We start from the raw sequence: 19,625 nt of genomic DNA, 5'->3' as shown, positions 1-19,625 counted from the left end.
CGATTATGTCAGTTGCCAATGACCGTCTTGTCAAAAAATATATTTAATTGCCCCACTTTGATTCATGACGACTTTGGGATAAATTATCAAGGAATAATACCATTACTGGCTCCTGCTGTCGATACTGACATTAAGACATTCTTTTCCTTCGATGTAATCCCAAACCCTATTGGCAGTAGGATCTTACTGACGGTTAGTGACTAAAACCTCGGCGCTCGCTTCAATAGTACAAAATAATGTTCGGTCACAATCTAATTTCTTTATGAAGTTTAATTTCAGTGTGCTTCGATGTCGCAACTAGCTTTTGTTAATAGGTGCAGATCTAATATCTTCCACAAGCATGAAAGGGACATTAGTGACTATATAAATTCTGTAAATTCGAGGGATGGTTCCCGAGCAAGCAACCTTGGCGAGGCATTGAATTTCGAACAGACCTCTGACATGACGTCACAGGAAATAGTAAGCAAAATCCTGATTGGGTCACAGCCGAGTGTCTTTATTCTGGTACACTTTCTTCAAGAGTTTTGCCCATTGGGCGATGCGTAGTGTTTATAAACTGTACATATATGAACCGCGTTTTCATTTTCCACGTTTGGCGGATCTTGCCCGTGTTTACAACCAGGTATCATTGTTAATAACTTTTCTATCGTCGTTTCCGCTGAAGGAAATAACCGAAAAAAATAACCTTCACTACTGGCGAACTCGCGTAACTAGAGCCGACCATAAATGGGAAGACAATAGTTCAACAGTCGGAGACTCGAAAACGATATCATCTGGTCCACACCTAGCACAGGATAGAAACACCATCTGAAATAGGATTTATTGAAATAAAAACCTAGTAAAATAAACCAAGAATGTAGAAAAATTAGCTATTAATACATAGATCAACTGGCCGTAAGTTTAAATTTTTTAGCGTCACATTTCTTACAGTTGTGAAAGAAGTTGATCAGGTTCGCTAAAGAATTGTATTGATCTAGCCGCTCGGTCACGTAATAAAGCATTAAAGACATTCGTTGATCGAATTCAATATTGGTGATCTGACTTATTGAGAGCAGCATGAACTACATTCCACTGAAATAGACGACCAAACTCGGATCATATTGTAAGACTTAAACTACGTTACATTGTAATATTCGGATTTATACTCCTGTGTTTCGGAGTAAAGGATCAATTCAACGATCATTTAATAAATCTGCCAAAAATAAAAGATCGCATCTCCAGGGAACTCTGGCCTGCCAAGACTTAAAACTGAAATGCAAAGCCATCGAAAAGGTTTGATAAAAAGAATTGCACAACAGAAAAAAACACGAGATTATTTGTAAAAGTTAACATCTACAAGTTCATGCTTGCAATAAAATCTAGCGTTTACTGCAACGCTTAAAAGCATATTAAGCGAAACAATAAGAAATAGCTATCCTCACAGTGTCTACGCTGGAACAGAGTAACTTCTGTGAGCCTACTCATTAAATTCTAAAAAGACGTTATTTCTTCGAAGCTTAGCAAAGAGAAATCCAAGAAAGAAAGGAGAGGAAAGGAAGAAAGAAAGTAGAGAAATTACTCCTAACATTCATGGGTATAACATTTCCAACGAATACAGCTGAGATATTTTTTCCAAAGAATCTGCCTTAATTTGGCAGTCAAACATTAAAATCACAACCTTAAAGACTTTAATAGTGACGCGTGTGTCACCGAGATCATTGGTTGTTCTCAGTACTTAATTTTTGTCCCTAGAAACAACAATGTTAATCTGCCTCCCGTGAGGTCCGACGAGAGAGTGAATTAACCGACAAGCACGGCAGGCGCCTCCCTCAGACACACGTGTTGTTGTGGCGGCGCGCGCGGTTGCCTGATGTTTGCGGGCCTTTACTTGACGTCGCCTGCGATGGCTGGACAGCGGCTGCATCAGGACCTTCGCGCTCCCTGGTGCCACACAGAAATCATTAAAACATGATATCTAGACATTACTTTAAGAAATAACTCGAATGCATTTCTCCCATAGATAGCAATAGTCAAGGAAATTGGGGCCATACCAATAGTAGTATTACGCAACGTGAGTCTCAAGTTGTACATTACGCACATAAAATGAATTAATTTATCAGGGGAAACACTAGAGTATTGATCTAGGGAAATAATTCATGATTCATATGCCTTTCCTTCAAATTGTTATGATTTCAAGTGTGATGTTATTTTATTTTCTATTTTTTTAAAGTTGACTATTACAGAGCTAAGCGATCCAATTTCTTCAATTTGTGTCATCTCTGAAGTCGTTAATATTTAGAGACACCAGTGTCATAATTATTCCTCTTTACTAACTACCTATAATATATAATGCCTGCTGAATTTGATATTTCATTTCAGTTATTTTGAAGCCAAATTTTTCATAGTAAAATTCAACTTAATATTCTGAATAACAACACACACACACACACCTTTGAGAAGCTGAGAGTACATTGTAATTTTTAGAGCCAAATGGTCTTCGGAAAATCTTGAGCTTGGCGTCTGCTTTAGGAGTCTGAGAAAGAAAGGATACAAAGCTGAGGTGCGGCAAGCTAAGCAGCAGGCCAGGCTTTAGTTATTTGTTAATGAAAACACCTTGCATGTTTGAACATAAATTGTTACTCATTATCGCTCAAATAGAGGCATCAGTTCTTGCGTTGTTACCATAAATGAAGCATAGATATCGTCGTCATGCATGAACATGTACATGCATAGTTGCCGCCAAAACATTCATGGTTTGGTGATATGTACAAATTTAGGTAAACTTGCATAACAATTTAATAAATCGTTATTCTAACGCAATCGGTTTGAATCCCTCGATTTGTTGGAAGATCTGAGAATAGAAAAACTGGCGACAAATATTTGTTTATTATGAAAGTAAAGTTGGATCAGCGATATGGCAGCAGCGTACTAATTAGATGGCTAAGATTTTCCCACCCCGGACAGAATTGAAAACAGAATAAAAGTGATTGCAGAGGTCGACATCTTATCGTAGGCCTGAAAAAGCTACTTAGTAAATCTTTTCAAATATATGTAATAAGAAACTAAAGTAACTGCACCGGAGTATCAAGCAACGTGAACAAAGTTGAAATGGGCGAAAAAAGCTTAAAAAGCAAGGACATGCATTTACGGTAAATTAGAACGAACATTTGACGGAATGCTTAGGTAAATGTACATCAAATATAATAAGTTGAAGTAAAATAGTTAATGAAACATTAAAAACGAAAATAACTCATTTAGCAATTATTTGTACGAATAAGTTATCCCAAGAAACTCATGCTAAATTAGGATACAAAAAATACCTCGCTAGCATCAGTAAGTTTCTTCCAGGGACTCTTGCCCCTGATGAGTCGCTTGATGCTGGCGGGGGTGTGGGGAAGATGAGAGCGGCGGGCGGCGGGAGTTGCTCGCCCTCGACTGCTCACAGTGACCTCCTTGTCGGGAGAACTCGACGACCCGCCACTCATGCTTCTCTGCACATATATACATCCTTACCTTAATTGTTTCCATCATGAAAAACTTTCTTTACTTCTAATCTAGGCTCTAACTAAATAATAAAATAAAAAATTTACATAGGCTCTGACTAGATAATAAAATAAACAATTTTCAATTATTTACCATAACATATTTTCAATTACCACTCGTAAATTGCCAAACGACCAGTGTCAGTAGGAAACGAGGACAAAGAGATGTACAAAAATACTTTAGTAAGCTTAAAATAGGAATAAAGTTAGTGGTGCAACACTGGGTGGTATTGTATTAGAATTACCGCAGTAGGCGAGGCAGGTTTAGCATGAACCAGCTTGGCAGGCGTAGGTTGGATGACGGAAAGTGAAGGAGATTGTGACACGCGTCTGCTGACAGGAGCGTGCGGCAGCGCCGACGAGGATGAACACGAGCCCAGAGAACGGCTGGAGGGGGACGCCCCTTGCGACCGTAGGCTTATCTGACCAAAGGAGAAGTGCTTTTCTAAACCATACTATGCTTGAAATATTTCTATGTTTATGCTATGAAATAAATGTGTCCACATCCGTTGAAAATAAATAATACAAGAATCTCTGAATGGATTAAGGTAATTTTTCTCGTTAAAATGCTGAGTAAAGTAAATGCCACACTAAGAATTTGTTTTCGGACACTGAGGCAATAAAAAATTTTTATTGAAGAACTTGTACATATATAGATTTGAAAAAATAAAAAATATGTTCATGAACAAGCATTAAAATTGCTTAACATAAAGCAGTTAAACATAACGAGCAATTTGAATGATTTAATGTAATAATACTCAGACGTATGTCATAGGAATACAAAAAATTTCAAGTTGTGTAATATGGTTTGAAAATCTTACGCAAAAGCGGTTTTATTAAACTCATTCTAAAACTAATTATAAAATGCGAGCAGCCTATAGGGAGTAAGCAGTGATACGAGTTAAACATCTTAGCTAAAAGCCGGCTTTATTGAACACATTCTTAAACTAATTATAAATGCGAGCAACCTATAGAAAGTAAGCAGTAATAAGAGAAGTTTGTCTCTGTAATGACAGGACGCAGTGACTCACTCTCCTGTTCTCCTTGTCGGCGCGACCGATGCTCTTACGACCAGGCGTGGGCGGGCCAGGACGAGAATATGAAGTCTGACCAACAAAACACTAATAAATAAATGCTTCTATAAATAACCTAAGCTAGACTCTTTAACATTATAATAAAAATGATAGGTAAGTATTATATCAGTTTATACACAATAAATGCTATTGAAAAACTCTCATAAAAAATGTGTTCATAATACAGCTTTATTGCAAAACTGCAAGCAAAATGCGCACCAAGAACATATTACAGAGAGATGATAAGAGACTTACGGACAGCCGTCGAACTTTCTTGCCAAACGAGATGTCAAGGGAGCTGCTTGACGTAAACGAATCAGAAAGAGTTCGTTTGCGCAGATTGAAGGCTGGAGACTCAATAACCAGACGTTCAGTGGCAGACTCTAAATCTTCAACACCCAGCTCCTTCTTGGTCATCTGGGTAACAGAAGACCATTGCTCATCATTAATAACGAAATGAACCTCTAAATATTTTTCAGTTTCAACATAATTCTGTTTTACAGGCTATTAAAGACTTTGCAAGTAAACTGAAAACAATTCTCACGCGAATGTGATCTAATAAACGATTAAAAATGGAGCGTATGAAGTGAAACGCAACGAAAGCTTAGAAATCTGCATCAGAACAGATCGAAAATTGAATATTAACTTTAAAATTTAAATAAATTAAAAAACAATCTAATATGAACCAAAATTACGTCAAGCACTCACCAACGACGCACAAGCGATGGGGTCCACCTTATCCTGGTGGGGGTTGTACTGCACCACTCACCAACGATGCACAAGCGATGGGGTCCACCTTATCCTGGTGGGGGTTGTACTGCACCACTCACCAACGATGCACAAGCGATGGGGTCCACCTTATCCTGGTGGGGGTTGTACTGCACCACTCACCAACGATGCACAAGCGATGGGGTCCACCTTATCCTGGTGGGGGTTGTACTGCACCACTCACCAACGATGCACAAGCGATGGGGTCCACCTTATCCTGGTGGGGGTTGTACTGCACCACTCACCAACGATGCACAAGCGATGGGGTCCACCTTATCCTGGTGGGGGTTGTACTGCACCACTCACCAACGATGCACAAGCGATGGGGTCCACCTTATCCTGGTGGGGGTTGTACTGCACCACTCACCAACGATGCACAAGCGATGGGGTCCACCTTATCCTGGTGGGGGTTGTACTGCACCACTCACCAACGATGCACAAGCGATGGGGTCCACCTTATCCTGGTGGGGGTTGTACTGCACCACTCACCAACGATGCACAAGCGATGGGGTCCACCTTATCCTGGTGGGGGTTGTACTGCACCACTCACCAACGATGCACAAGCGATGGGGTCCACCTTATCCTGGTGGGGGTTGTACTGCACCACTCACCAACGATGCACAAGCGATGGGGTCCACCTTATCCTGGTGGGGGTTGTACTGCACCACTCACCAACGATGCACAAGCGATGGGGTCCACCTTATCCTGGTGGGGGTTGTACTGCACCACTCACCAACGATGCACAAGCGATGGGGTCCACCTTATCCTGGTGGGGGTTGTACTGCACCACTCACCAACGATGCACAAGCGATGGGGTCCACCTTATCCTGGTGGGGGTTGTACTGCAGCTCGGCGGCGTAGGAGCAGCGCATGTGTGGAGGGTAGAGGGAGTTGCGGCGCTGCAGCTCCGACAGCCGCGGGTCGTGATCATCGTCCACCTCACAGAGGCCCACCTGTCACAGCATACAAATTTCATCTTAGCTCCGCGCCATATTTATCCGTCATTTTCTAGTCTTTTGCTCAAGTTTGAAGAGTCAACAGAGCTCTGATTATATTTTATCAATACATATTTCACGCACGCATACGCTAGTACCGGAAATAACAATAATAACGAGCAACAGCATCACGGAAACAAAGGTTCATAAGCAATGCTAACCAGGCCATAATTCCACCATCAGAAACTCTTTAAATCTCTGAATTGCTCTACCTCTACAAAAATCTGATATTTTTCAAATTTTGATGTTCGGTTTGGGCGCTGCTCGTCCGACTACGACAAAGAAACAAGCAGTGTCTGAGCGTCTAAATCAGTGGTTCCCAAACTTTTTCAGGCTGGCGCCCCCTTTGGCCCCCTAGTGAATTTCTAGCGCCCCCCACAGACATACGCCACTCTCTTTCGCCCCCCATATCGCCCCCCTACCGACCTCTTCTTCCTTATCGCCCCCCAAAATCTTTCCACCGCCCCTAGGGGGGCGATATCGCCCACTTTGGGAACCACTGGTCTAAATTGACTAGCAACTTAGCTGGCCTGGAAAGAGTGTTATTAGCATCTCAGAGAGACGAAGAAGTGGTAGATGAACAGCAATAGACACTAAGACACTCGACCAAAAGGTCGCCGATACGAGAGCTGCAGAGAATACCAATGCAAGGAATATCAGCTACCTGATATCGCAGAAACTAAAGCTGCAGCCAGATATCGTGAGCTTAGTTTTAGAGCGCTATGGGATATACCAGTAAAACCAACTCACCAACTCAATAGCGAATCTTCAAAGCAAAGAAATAATACCTACAGTACACATCTTGCAGGGAATAACGATTGCAAGTGACGATTTAAATTTAACCTTGGGGCACATCGATATTCACACACAAAGGAGAAATTATTGCCTTCGGTGACGTACCTTCATTTCATGCAGGTACTTATTGCTGAAGAATTCTTGATCTTCGTCCTCACAATTGAAGAAGGATCCCAAACCGCGAGGCACAGAGCGCCCTGATGCTCTGTCTAGGCTCAGAGACTGGCGCCTCCCATCACCGTCCTGTATACAGAGATACAGATAAATTACTCCGTATATACAAGAGCGATAAAGTAGTGCCGGAATCATGATACCTGTAAATCTAAAATCACACATACCGGTAAATGAAAGTTATATAATTTCATTTAATCGACGGTACAAAATGGAAGGGAATTTCTAGTTAATACGGACGTTGCTTTATGTTCAGGGATGGCACGAGGATCGAGAGTATCTATATATTCACAGCAACACGCTGGAAGACTTGATTAAAATGTCGCTGACGAGTTTTATTGATGGCCTTAGTGATGAAAAAGTGAGAAGTCAGACACAATAAATCACTGCATGAAGGTAGCCACCACCATACATTTGTTGCGAAATGATAATGTATATAATGATAGCATATCTCGTCTCACTAGGTAAACTCGCATGTAAGAAAGTTTTCAAGTTAGTTTTAGTACATTATCAAGAAATTCATAGCGGGTTTACAAAGGTTAGTTATCACACATAAAAATTTGAATACAATGAGGTCAATGCTAACCGGCAGTATACGGCCATCAACTGTCATGCGTCGGCCGTCCTTCTGGCGAGCAAGTAGTTTTTTGCGTTCAGCCTCGCCGGCTTTGCGCTGCTGCTCTTCCTGAAGGCGCTTCTCTCCCTCCTGCCAGGCCTGAGGGGCATCACCTCCGCTGTGATCGTCCTCGCCGGCATTGCAGATCAGCGACCGCAGCTCGACTGGCGCGCGCGTTTTGCCTCTCACCTCGGGACCATGGATGCGGATCGAAGGCTTGCGGAACAGCTTTAACAAAAAAATTACCGTGTAAATGGCTATATTTTTGTAAAATGACAGAAATACTATATTTAAGGTCCAGATATCACGTCTATCACTTCAAAATTGATAAAAATCAAGAACTTCAGTGTCAGATGAAAAGTAATCTAAAGTCACGTAGTCAGATTACAAATGGGAAGTATTTCCAACAGAATTAACTAGCCCTTCAAGTCAAAAATTAGCTAATAGTTAGTCTGAATATTCGAAACTAACTACGAAACGCTATCATGGATATTTGAGAGAATTTTTTTAAATGAATGTACCCAAGAAAGATACTCCAAGTGGAATTATTTCCTCTGCGTCGAAGTTCAACTCACTCCTTCAACGAGGCCGCTCGACTCCAAGTGCTGATCAGAGCGAGACTCGGACAACAGCGGCACATCGGAGCCGTCCAGAAGATCATCGTCAGCAGACGACGAGGCACGAGAGCTTCGGGTGGTTCGACCAACAGCTTTCCTGTAGCTGGCTGTGAAAGCAGCACTTCTTTGCCGCTCGGTATTGCCCCCAGCTTGTTTCTGTGTCGTAGTCGGACGAGCATCGCCTAAACCGAACATCAACATTGCGAAGTTATCTCATTTTGGCGGAAGTAGGACATAAAAAAATGTAACATGATTAAGTTCGCGAATTTAAGATAACAATTTACTTCAGTGATCTTTTACTGTAGGGAAATAGAAATTTAAATTTTATTCATATTCACTCATGAAACAAATACTAATAATATACAAGATAGTTCTAATAGAGAACTGAACGGATGGCCTACATACCAGGAGCTGCTCGAGAAACTGCAGCAGCGCAGGGACGAGGGGAGCACAACGTGGACTCAGACAGGGCATTTCTAATGCTGCCTGCGTCTTGTTTGCCCTGAAAAACATCACTACTGAGAAACAAGGAATTTATTTTGGGTCAAACAAGGTTTGTTTTAGGTCAACTAACCTATATCCATCCACCACGTAAAAAGGTATTCTCAACACAATGGGAACCAAGCAAAAACCTACTAATTGAATTGATGAACCAAAAAACTTGACGTTGAATAATGAGAAAGATATCATCTTACAATAATTTCACGCGCTCACACCTTATGCCACCAATGAGATAGATTAATAGAGGTGCTCAAGAGGTCCTACAAGTCGGCAAACGCATACCAGCGCCAATGAGCAAATGTAATTACAGCGACTCCCGTTAGCGCTTTAAGTGAAGGACACTAGTTAGGACTACGCACCAGTAGGATAGTCAACAGACATACTACAAGAGCATACAGATTATCAGCGTATAGTATACGGACTACCATAAGGAGAATGAATAACTGACTGGTTAATTGTATAGAATGAAGAAAGAAAGTCCTGGCAGAGGAGAGCGAGCAGATCAGTTAAGTATACTTGAAACCTGCTTTTTGATCTCCAAGCACCAGCAAGAAATTTTGCTTGGCTTATTAAAAAAACAATAAGAAAATTGTTAATAAAAAGTATGCTCTGGTCTTTAATCGAATCGTATAAACAAAAGAATACATATCAATAAGGAAGAATTTACTGGCAATCGGGATAGTTAACAGATATCATTGTAAATTATCAGGAAAACTGAGAAGCTAAAATGGCACATAAACACAAGTAGCTCACCCCTAAGCTCTCCCTGTTCCAGTTCCTGTCCATGAGCCGTAACTGCGAGTCAGCAGTGGAGAGCTTAGCGCGCAGGGTGCGTCGTTCAGCAGTGATGGTCTTTAGCATCTGCTGCTGCTGCGTGACTTTGGCCTTAAGTCCCTCCACGGCGCTCTCCGCCTGCTGCAGCTGCGTGACTGTAGCGCGTAGCTCCTCCACGGCGCTCTCAGCCTCTTGCCGCAGCTTCTGCTCGTGCTCCAGGCTCTCCCGAAGTGACTTGGTGTGCTCGGTAAGCTGAGTTGTCTGTCATCACAAATAGCATGGAAAATGCTTTAGATGTACAAAATACAACATTAAAGGGCAATTAAAAAAATCATGAATAATGTTAACTTACAAAGAATTCCACATTATTTAACTCCAAAGTGAAAATTGTAATCAATTGCTGAAAAGCAAGTCCAGTGTCCTCAAAAAACTAGAGACATGCAACAAATTAAGGAAGAAAATTCAATTCCGATTTTAATCCAAAATTTATAACGTGATTTTGATTATGGTATAATTTTAATTTGAACATCGACATGCTCACCTGCCTGAGGTAGTCATCCTTGGCTCTCGTGGCATCGTTGAGATCAGCGTAAGCTTTTGCTAGTTTGTTTTTAGCGGCTTCATATTTGTGTGCCAGCAAGCTGTTGTCATCGGATATGCTCTTGTATTTCTGCACCTCAGCCATCAGTTTCTCAATCTGGTCTTTGAAAATGTTTTTCTGTGGGAAGAAAAAAGCAAGGCGTCAACATGAAGTAATTATTGTATAATGAATGTACAGTTATCATGAAGAAGTGACACAATAGAAACAGAAACACAGGATAGAAGAAGTAAGACAATCGCAACAGTAACACAGAACAGAAGAAGCAACGCAATCACAACAGTAACATAGAGTGGACTGGAGACGAAACTTAATAAATAATGCAGGGACCGGTTCAGAAAAATGTAAGCTATCCCTAAAATGGGATTCTATATGATTGAGTAATAAAAAGATACAAATAATTATAATTAGTATTGATGAGGAAGAAATTGTAACAAATTGATATATCAAATTAGTGATTACTTCTTTATAGCCGAGCCTGCATCGATGATTACATGTCTCTATAGAAAAGAAATATAGAGAATCACTGCAGGCAGTTCCCCATCATATGCTATCTTCTGAATGTCTTCACTTGATCTCTTGTGTTGTATTCATGTCGTTCTCGTATTCAAGATTCATCACTCAAAACCCCTTGACTCACAACAAACTATGGACTCAACGTAATTTAGCTAATAAATTAAAGTACGGTTTCTTGAAGAGACTGCAAAACCCAAGATTTGATACTCTCCCAATAGTTATCTGATTTTTTTTCCCCATAAAAATCTGATTTTTCATTTCCCTATAATGATCAATCTTTTATGCACGCAATATATGACAGCATGTTTTATCCAAGTTGATAATTGACGATCGTGTATATACGCACTTTACAACAGTGATTCTATCATTCAAGTTCCAGCAATTGTGGCACACACTACAAGCACCTTTTCAACCCACCACTCATGCGCCCCACTGGCACACACTGCAAGCAGCGCGTGAACTCAACCCACCACTCATGCGCCCCACTGGCACACACTACAAGCAGCGCGTGAACTCAACCCACCACTCATGCGCCCCACTGGCAAACACTACAAGCAGCTTTTCAACTCACCATCTTATCTGAGTAGGCTTGTTTGTCCGCCTTGTACTTGAGCTTGAGTGCACTCATCTCCTCCTGCAGGCTGCGAGTGCTGAGTTCAGACTCCCGCTGCACGCGCAAAACGTCCTCCTGATAGGTTTTTTTTTATTATAAAACTGTTCTCTCAAAAAAAACACACTTCTTGATTCTTTTCTTCATAACTCAGAATAACTGGACGCATTAATCTTCAACAAACAAGGCTTTGACCATTATGGAAACACGATCGTTACAGACTTTGATGGCTTCTAAGTAGCAAGTAAAATTATACAAAAGTAAAATAAAAGTTTCAAGATTAACCTAGAAGATGAAATGATGACTCACAATCTGCGTTAAACTATAAAGAAGTCTAACCTCAAATAATTACTTTAAAACTTCATTAAATACGAAGAAGATAATTGGTGGATTGTGCTATCACATCACCTTGATGTGCTACATGACTAGAGAGCAACCTAGAGTGCTAGATACTTTTCATTATACTATTAAGTTAGTAATTTTTATAACCTAAATCAAAGTATTTTATAACCAGCAATGACCTTCATTGAACAGTTGATGAAACAAACATTCGTACACACGTTTTCTTCAGTTCCATTTATACAAAACTAGTAAATGACCTACTAGCGACATTTAGATTGGACAAAGATAACAATATGAATGAATAAAAATTTTTAATCACCTCAGGAATTCTAAAAAAGTAAAAAAATAGTACAGTTTTAACAGCAATGAAGTCCAACCCTATGGGCAAATTGTGCTCAAGCAACAAACATTAGTGCCTAACAAGATCACAACTGACGACAAGTTTAATGTACGGCTGCTGTCTCACCTTAGCTTCTGCAACGTCTTTTTCTTTATCAATGAGCGCAGCTTCGGTCCGCTGTAGTTTGTTCTGGAGCTGCACCAACCGATCCTGAAGCTGTAATAGCTCTGCTTCACCTGCACTCATCTGTAACCAAACGAAAATTTGCTGGCATTGATGATCTATTTCGAACAAACACCAATGATACCCAAATGCAATATTTCAAGAAAATTGTTTTAAATTCGAAACTGATTCTTAAGAGTCATTTACTTCCATTAAATTTATTATATCACAAACAGGAGAAAATATTCAAGGTTAGGGAAAGTCATTAATTCGCGATACCAGAAATAGAGCTGCTATAAAAATCCAACCGCGGTTCTTACAAAATTAATATCATAGAACTTACTTGGTCGAAATAATTATTCATAGCACAGAGACCCACACCCACCTCTTTCTCCTTCTGCTGCCTGAACGAGAGCAGGGAGGCGTTCTCCAGCACAAGCTCTTGAACTTGATTTCTTGCTTGAGTAACTTCAGCCTGCGACGCCAGAGCTCGTTGNGTATAAGAGACAGGACCCACACCCACCTCTTTCTCCTTCTGCTGCCTGAACGAGAGCAGGGAGGCGTTCTCCAGCACAAGCTCTTGAACTTGATTTCTTGCTTGAGTAACTTCAGCCTGCGACGCCAGAGCTCGTTGCTTCTCGTTCTCCACTTGCTGTTGAAGCTCCACTTGCTTTTTCAATGCATCACTTACAGTTTGATCTTTATCGATCAAACGCTTTTTCCAAGTTTTCAGCTGTTCCTCGAGCTCCAAAATCCTAATTTCCAAGTCCGATTTGACGCTGGCTGATTCCCTCAAGGCTTGCTCAAGCGAACGCTTCTCAGCCTCCAGCGCCTGGCAACGTTGCTCACAAGAGTTTATCTTCGCCTTCAAGTCGGTGACGAACTGCAAGCTTTCAGACGCGGCTTTCTCTCGCTCATGAATGCTTGTCAGTTCAAGTTGCCTTGATAAATTTGTCACATCCATTTTAAGCTCCGCAGTTATTTCGTTAACACGCTTTTCATGATCAGCTTTTAGCTGCAAAATGTTTCTGGAGTGTTCTTCTTTGCATTCAATGAGCTGCTTTTCCTTATTACATAAAGTCTCACTCGCGGAATCAATCTCAGCAGTTTTTTCTCGTAATTTATCTTCAAGTAATTTCACTGCGAGCTCAGCCTCAGAAATTTTAGCTTGAAATGTTTCCTGGAGGTCAGACAATTCTCTGCTCTTCTCAAACGACAATTTATCTGTGAGATCCTTCTCAAGAGATTTTTCTTTCAGGAGGGCAGCGAGCTGCTGTTCCAATAAGGTTTTATCAGTAATTATTTCAGCCACATCATCGCGCAGGGCCTGAAGGCGATCAGCACCACTAGCACCCTTGTCCAAGATTGTTGATTTCCCAACCTTATTTGGTGTTATCAGATCGTTAATAAGTCCAATTTCTCGCTCATAAGTATCCTTTATTTCATGGACCGTCTTCATGTTTTCCTCACTTAGAGCTAAAACTTGGGATTGGTGTTGTTTCGCCTTAGAATCAAACTCTTCATTTAATTTCTCAATTTGATTATTGAGATGCGTTATCTGATCTTCTAGCGAGCACACCTCTTCACTTCGTTCCTCTTTTAGAGTCTTTATCTGGGTCTCAAGATCTTGACACGCCTTTTCTTTAGTCTTGAGGTCAGCTCGAACTTCCTCTAAAAGCCTAGAGCTTTCTTCAAGTTCGCAATTGCGCTGCTTAACTTCCAACTCATACTTTGTATTGTTGTCCTCCAAATTTTGAACTTGCAGTTTTAGTTGTGACGCAACTTCTTCATGCTTTCTGTTTTGCTGAGATAATTCGATCTTGAGCATTTCCTGGGCAAGAGTGATCTCCTGAATTCGACATTCCAAAACCTTGCAGTGAGCCCTTGTCTTCTCGCAGTCAGCGCTAATGGAGGAGAGCGATGCAGTGTGCTGCTCTTCAGCAGCCTTTTTCTCCAACTGAAGGTTAGTTACATTGCTCAGCAGCTCACTCACGCGGACTCTGTTGGCCTCCTCCTGACCCTGGTGCTCTTCAAACAGCTTGGAATGTTGCGCTTGCAGGTGTGTCAAAAGCTCCGTTTTTTCCGCAACTCGACTTTCCCAACTGCTCTCAAGATTCTTGAGCTCTTCTTGGTGCTGGGTGTTAATTTTCAGAATTTCCCTCTTGTGTTTCTCATCTTTGTCCCTGAGGGCCTCCATGTGAGTTGCTTTGTCATTGTTGAGTGCCTCCTCGAGACTCGCGCACGTTTGCTTAACGTCTTTCAAGTCATTGTTGATAAATTCGAGTTCCTGTGACTGAACTTTATGGAGTTCAGTCGCCGCGGCTTTATCCGATTTGAGGCATGAAACTTCTTTCACGAGTTCTTCAATTTTGAACTCGTAACACTCCACTGCCTTGGAGTTATCAATCTTCAATGACTCGATTGTCTTTTGAAGCTCTTCGCACTTCACTGCATAACGACTTGATTCGGCGTGGGCTTGAAGGAGCAACTCATCCTTGCAGGACACGGACGACGAGAGCCGATGAACTTCCTCTCGCGAAGACTGCAACGCCACGTTCAGTTCTTCCTTCTCCACATTCAATTTCTCTAACGCGCTTTTGTGTTCATCAAGCAACAAGTTCCGGCACTCTTGCGCTTCATTCTCTTTCTGTTGCGACACTAGCAGTTCTGCGTGCCTTTTTTTCTCCAGATCCCGTAACTGTGAGCTCAACGTCTCCACATTTTGGGTCACCACCGAGAGCTGCGTCGTTAGGTCTTCAGTACGAGCCTGTAACCGCTGTTTTTCATCGTCCCACTGACTCTTGCATTCACCAAGCTCCCTGAGCAGATCTTCTTTACTTTTAATCTCCTCCACGTGCTGTAAATAAAAACAAAATTTCAACGTTGCTAACGATAGCAGCTATGACACTAAAGTAGACCACAGCCAAGCGTAAACAATATCTCAGTGATCAAAACCTCGTTGCGGAAATGTCTCCATTGAATAATATCTGGAGTAAATTAACTCTGCCACGAGGCTGACGGGTACATTAGTGGTCATGAACTGGACTGACAACCGTAAAACCGAGAACGAGCTTTTGGCCCAAGAGCCAAAGATGAATCAGTCTGTTACTCCGTTAGAGAACGTGTTAAACCAAATTTTGTTGCTTCTGTTAAAACCAAAGCCAAAGTTACGTCGATTCCCACGTATCGTGTTGGTGACTCTGTATTAGCGTTAAACCTACGACCTGGTCATAAATGGTACGCATCCACTGTCGTTGAAGTATGTGGAATTAACACGTACAAGGTTAAACTAAAAGACATGGACATGCTCAAAAGTTATTACCAACTTCTGACGATTTCTATGTACATTTGCCAGCGCGTTCAAGTGACTCTGAGAGGGACACTTTGAATAGGCCTGCTGGCAATATAACTGTCGCAGGAACTGAGAATCCTGCCGAGTCATCTCGTGAGCAAGTTGGTCGCTTAACAAGAATAGAGAAACCTGTTGATAGGTATGATGACTGGGTTCCTAAATAAATTTCTATTTTTTTCTACATAATTTGATTTATTTAAATCTCTAAAGAGGGAGGAGTTGTGATATTCCTCCAACTAGCGTTTAGCTTGCCTGTATGGCAATAGGATAAGTCATTGTGGCAACCCATTGTGCAATGTTGTTCAGTTCGTAATAAACCTAAGCCCACTACGGTGTCACTTCTCTTGGTTTTTATACGTTCAACTTCGGTCACATCATTCAACTTTCATGTAATGAATATCATCGGTCAGCTAGCGATATCAGAATGATTTTCATGATAGCTTGTTCAATGCAGGCTCTGCGAGCTGTGATATCTTGTACAATGTTTTTGTTTAATCCAACACAGAAAATAATATCAAACCAATTAAATTAAAATTATCTTTTCAAACGGAATAACTCTCAAAAAAGGTATTGGCCAAGAAATAATTAATTATTTTATTTAAAGTAAACTATTTAATCTAACGTAAATAAATAAAAACAATTAATGAGCAATTTAAACACACCGAAGTCACTGTTTGACGTATATAAATACAAAGAGCTTCTGCAAGGCACTAGTTGCCCACCCCCTAACTACAACCCCTGCCAGCACTTCACTGTGTCAGGTGTTGCCCACCACTGCAAGACATTAAGCCTTACATCTTCTAACTAAAAACCATGTCAGCTCTTCACCACGTTAAGTATTACCTGTTTTTGCATGACATCAAGATCATTCTGCAGTTGTTTTTGCAGCTGCAGAGCCTGATTCATCTTTTGCAGAAGACCGGAGTTTTCAGCAGCGCCGCTCTCAATGAGAGTCTGTGCTTCCAGAAGCTTCTGTTCGTGACGAGCACGACACGCCTCCAACACGCCCATCTGTGCACCAGGGAGGATACAAATAACACCACTGCACTTGTAAAGATCAGGTAGCTAATGCCTGATCAGAAATTAACGAAATACACAGAGGTTCGGGAGATGCTTACCTGAAATACGACAATTCAGTTTTATGGTTTTCGGTTACATGGCTAGTGATGAACTGAACATGAATAAAATTTATCTAGACGGGTTGAAAAAATTGAGCATATTTCTTTACTGTGCTAAATCAAGAAGTGAGGACGGTTGCTACACCCTTCCACCCACAACATAATCTTTATAGGACACAATATATTCATTCAATTAACCAGAATTTCGAACGCCTATGAGAGCCAAGTCTCAACCAACCTTCTCTTTAAGTCGCGCTTCAGCCACTCTTGCCGTCTCCTCCTTGCCACTCATCGAACGCAGGACTTCCTTGATCTGTTGCTGCAGCTGCTGCGTCTGATGCTCTGCTTCAGTTATGCAGCGCTGCTGAGCTTCACCTGAAGCTCGTGCTTCAGTGAGCTCGCTCTGCAGCTTTAAGATCTCGGTCTCCGCTGCAGCTCTTGCCTCAGTCATCTCACGCTGAATATCAGCAAGCTGACATTCAGCTTTCTCTGCGCGAGAATGTGCCATGGAGAGATCATGATCTTTGCGCTGGATAGCAGTTGCGGCGTGGTCTAGATTTTCCTTCAGGTGAGTGACTGCGTCTTTCATCAACGTGAACTGAGCCTGCATGGACACAATCTGCACAGAATGCGTGTGTTACTTTCAGCAAAAGTTTTTTGGAAAATATTATTCACAAGATGCTACCAAATACCCACTATAAAAGAAGGTTACCAAATACCCACTAAACTATAAAAAAAGGTTACCAAATACCCACTACAAAAGAAGGCTACCAAATACCCACTATAAAAGAAGGCTACCAAATACCACTATAAAAGAAGGCTACCAAATACCCACTATAAAAGAAGGCTATCAAATACCCACTTCAAAAGGTTACAAAATACCCACTATAAAAGAATGCTACCAAATACCCACTATAAAAGAAGGCTACCAAATACCCACTTACCAAATACCCACTTCAAAAGAAGGCTACCAAATACCCACTACAAAAGAAGGCTACCAAATACCCACTATAAAAGAAGGCTACCAAATACCCACTATAAAAGAAGGCTACCAAATACCCACTTCAAAAGAAGGCTACCAAATACCCACTATAAAAGAAGGCTACCAAATACCCACTATAAAAGAAGGCTACCAAATACCACTATATAACCACTAAGTAGTTCATTAGCTTGAAAGAAGTGAACAAAAATTGCTAAGCAAAAACATTATAGTTTTGCAAAAAAAAATCGAAATGGAAAAATAAAATATGGCATGGAAAATAGATACCAAGATCCGAAAATGACATCCAACAAAATATACATCAATATAGGTCGAGATTTCGGTGGATCTTCTAAGTTCCCACAAGTTGTCCTGCATCACTTTTAGTACGGCGAGATTAAAGTAAAAGTTTGATGCCATATAACTTGGATACAACTCCTGCATATGAACTCAAGTGGCCAAAATAACAATTGCTCGTCACCATAAGCCATAAAGTTCATAAGGTTCATAAATTCATAAACTAGTAGGAAATGATTAATAGAAGTTACTCTAACCTGTGTCTCGAGTTCTGCCTTGACTCGTTCAACTGTCTTGTTGAGCGTAGACCCGTCCTGTAGTGAAAGAATCAGTATTACTTTTCATACTCCTTATCTTACTTAAGGCTTTTAATTAGCTTGCATCAACAATTCAGTTCACTGAAGATTTGTGTTAATAATACAACTGATTTACCTTTCAACCATTTTACGAAGTTTTCAGTATTTTGAGTGGCCTGGTCAAGTTAAAGAAAATTCCAACTTGCAAACATTGCTGCACGAGACGCTTCAGAGTTTTTCATAACATGCTAGCTCCATATGCACATTATAGCCAATCAACGGCTTCAGAGTGAACTACTTAAATGATGTTAAGAACAAAAACTCCTGCAGCTTCTGTTTAAAAATACGCTTATGTTAGTAAAAAAAAGACAGCTGCGGCTAGTTTATAAATACGCTTATGTTAGTCTACAGAGAGACTACTGCAGCTTCTGTTTATAAAAACGCTTGTTAAGCTACAAAAAGACTCCTGTAGCTTCTGTTTACAACTACGCTTATGCTAGGCTACAAAGACTACTGCAGTTTCTGTTTACAACTACGCTTATGTTAGGCTACAGAAAGACTACTGCAGCTTTTTTTTATATATACAGAAATATTTAGCAAGGAAATTCTGACAGCATGACAGACGTGGGACGGTGGGACGGTCGCTGGCCCGGCATCGGTAGCTGAGACAGCCGCGGCCTCCATCAGCTGACACTGCAGCTGCTGCACCTCCTTGCTCAGCAGCTCCTGCACGGCCGAGTGGTAGCGGCTCTGCTCCTCGAGCTCAGCCTGTCAGTGCAATGAAACTTCAAGCATCCAGTAGCAGGTATGACGTATTTACTACAACCAAACTTTTGGGGATCTGCTCATTCATCGGTCCAAACACTTCTATTATGTATGTGTACGAGAGTAGTTTGTGGATACAAATGCTCATGAGTTCACCAGCAGACCTAGTTAGCTAGGAGTCTACTATGACAGCTTATACAGCATATGTGTCACGAAGACAAGAACCCGGTGTAAGGAAGTACGAAGTCTATAAATGGGCTGGGAACCTTAGTAAGCCCCCAGAAGCTGACAAGAACGCTGCAATGTTACTAGTGTTCGAGCTACCCCGAACTAACGGTCGACGTCTTAGCCTATCATGTATTATAACTCGTGTATTACCACCCCTTATCAAGATAAGTTCTCTAGACCGATGGTGTCTT

At 41.2% G+C, this 19,625-nt stretch overlaps 1 protein-coding gene across 1 annotated transcript in view; it reads right to left on the bottom strand.

The window, feature by feature from the left end:
- Positions 1-810: 810 nt before the first annotated feature.
- LOC108665711 (rootletin) overlaps positions 811-19,625 on the bottom strand; it is a 29,812-nt gene continuing 10,997 nt past the window's right edge. The window contains exons 14-33 of the mRNA XM_047885635.1: positions 19,054-19,209; positions 18,403-18,459; positions 17,108-17,488; positions 16,595-16,762; positions 12,923-15,256; positions 12,364-12,483; positions 11,517-11,633; positions 10,373-10,549; positions 9,811-10,092; positions 8,962-9,058; positions 8,515-8,738; positions 7,910-8,167; positions 7,258-7,395; positions 6,157-6,315; positions 4,850-5,011; positions 4,553-4,627; positions 3,767-3,943; positions 3,300-3,470; positions 2,430-2,512; positions 811-1,920 (exon numbers count right to left, since the gene is read on the bottom strand). Coding sequence (XP_047741591.1) covers positions 1,809-1,920; positions 2,430-2,512; positions 3,300-3,470; positions 3,767-3,943; positions 4,553-4,627; positions 4,850-5,011; positions 6,157-6,315; positions 7,258-7,395; positions 7,910-8,167; positions 8,515-8,738; positions 8,962-9,058; positions 9,811-10,092; positions 10,373-10,549; positions 11,517-11,633; positions 12,364-12,483; positions 12,923-15,256; positions 16,595-16,762; positions 17,108-17,488; positions 18,403-18,459; positions 19,054-19,209 — 5,448 coding nt within the window. The 3' untranslated portion in view covers positions 811-1,808. The remainder of the gene's footprint in view (positions 1,921-2,429; positions 2,513-3,299; positions 3,471-3,766; positions 3,944-4,552; positions 4,628-4,849; positions 5,012-6,156; positions 6,316-7,257; positions 7,396-7,909; positions 8,168-8,514; positions 8,739-8,961; positions 9,059-9,810; positions 10,093-10,372; positions 10,550-11,516; positions 11,634-12,363; positions 12,484-12,922; positions 15,257-16,594; positions 16,763-17,107; positions 17,489-18,402; positions 18,460-19,053; positions 19,210-19,625) is intronic.

The sequence above is a fragment of the Hyalella azteca genome, unplaced genomic scaffold (genome assembly GCF_000764305.2).
Source record: "Hyalella azteca isolate HAZT.00-mixed unplaced genomic scaffold, Hazt_2.0.2 contig261, whole genome shotgun sequence".
In the NCBI taxonomy this organism is placed as follows: Eukaryota; Metazoa; Arthropoda; class Malacostraca; order Amphipoda; family Hyalellidae; genus Hyalella; species Hyalella azteca.
Note: the sequence above shows the minus strand (reverse complement) of the source record. Positions and strands in the feature narration are given on the sequence as shown.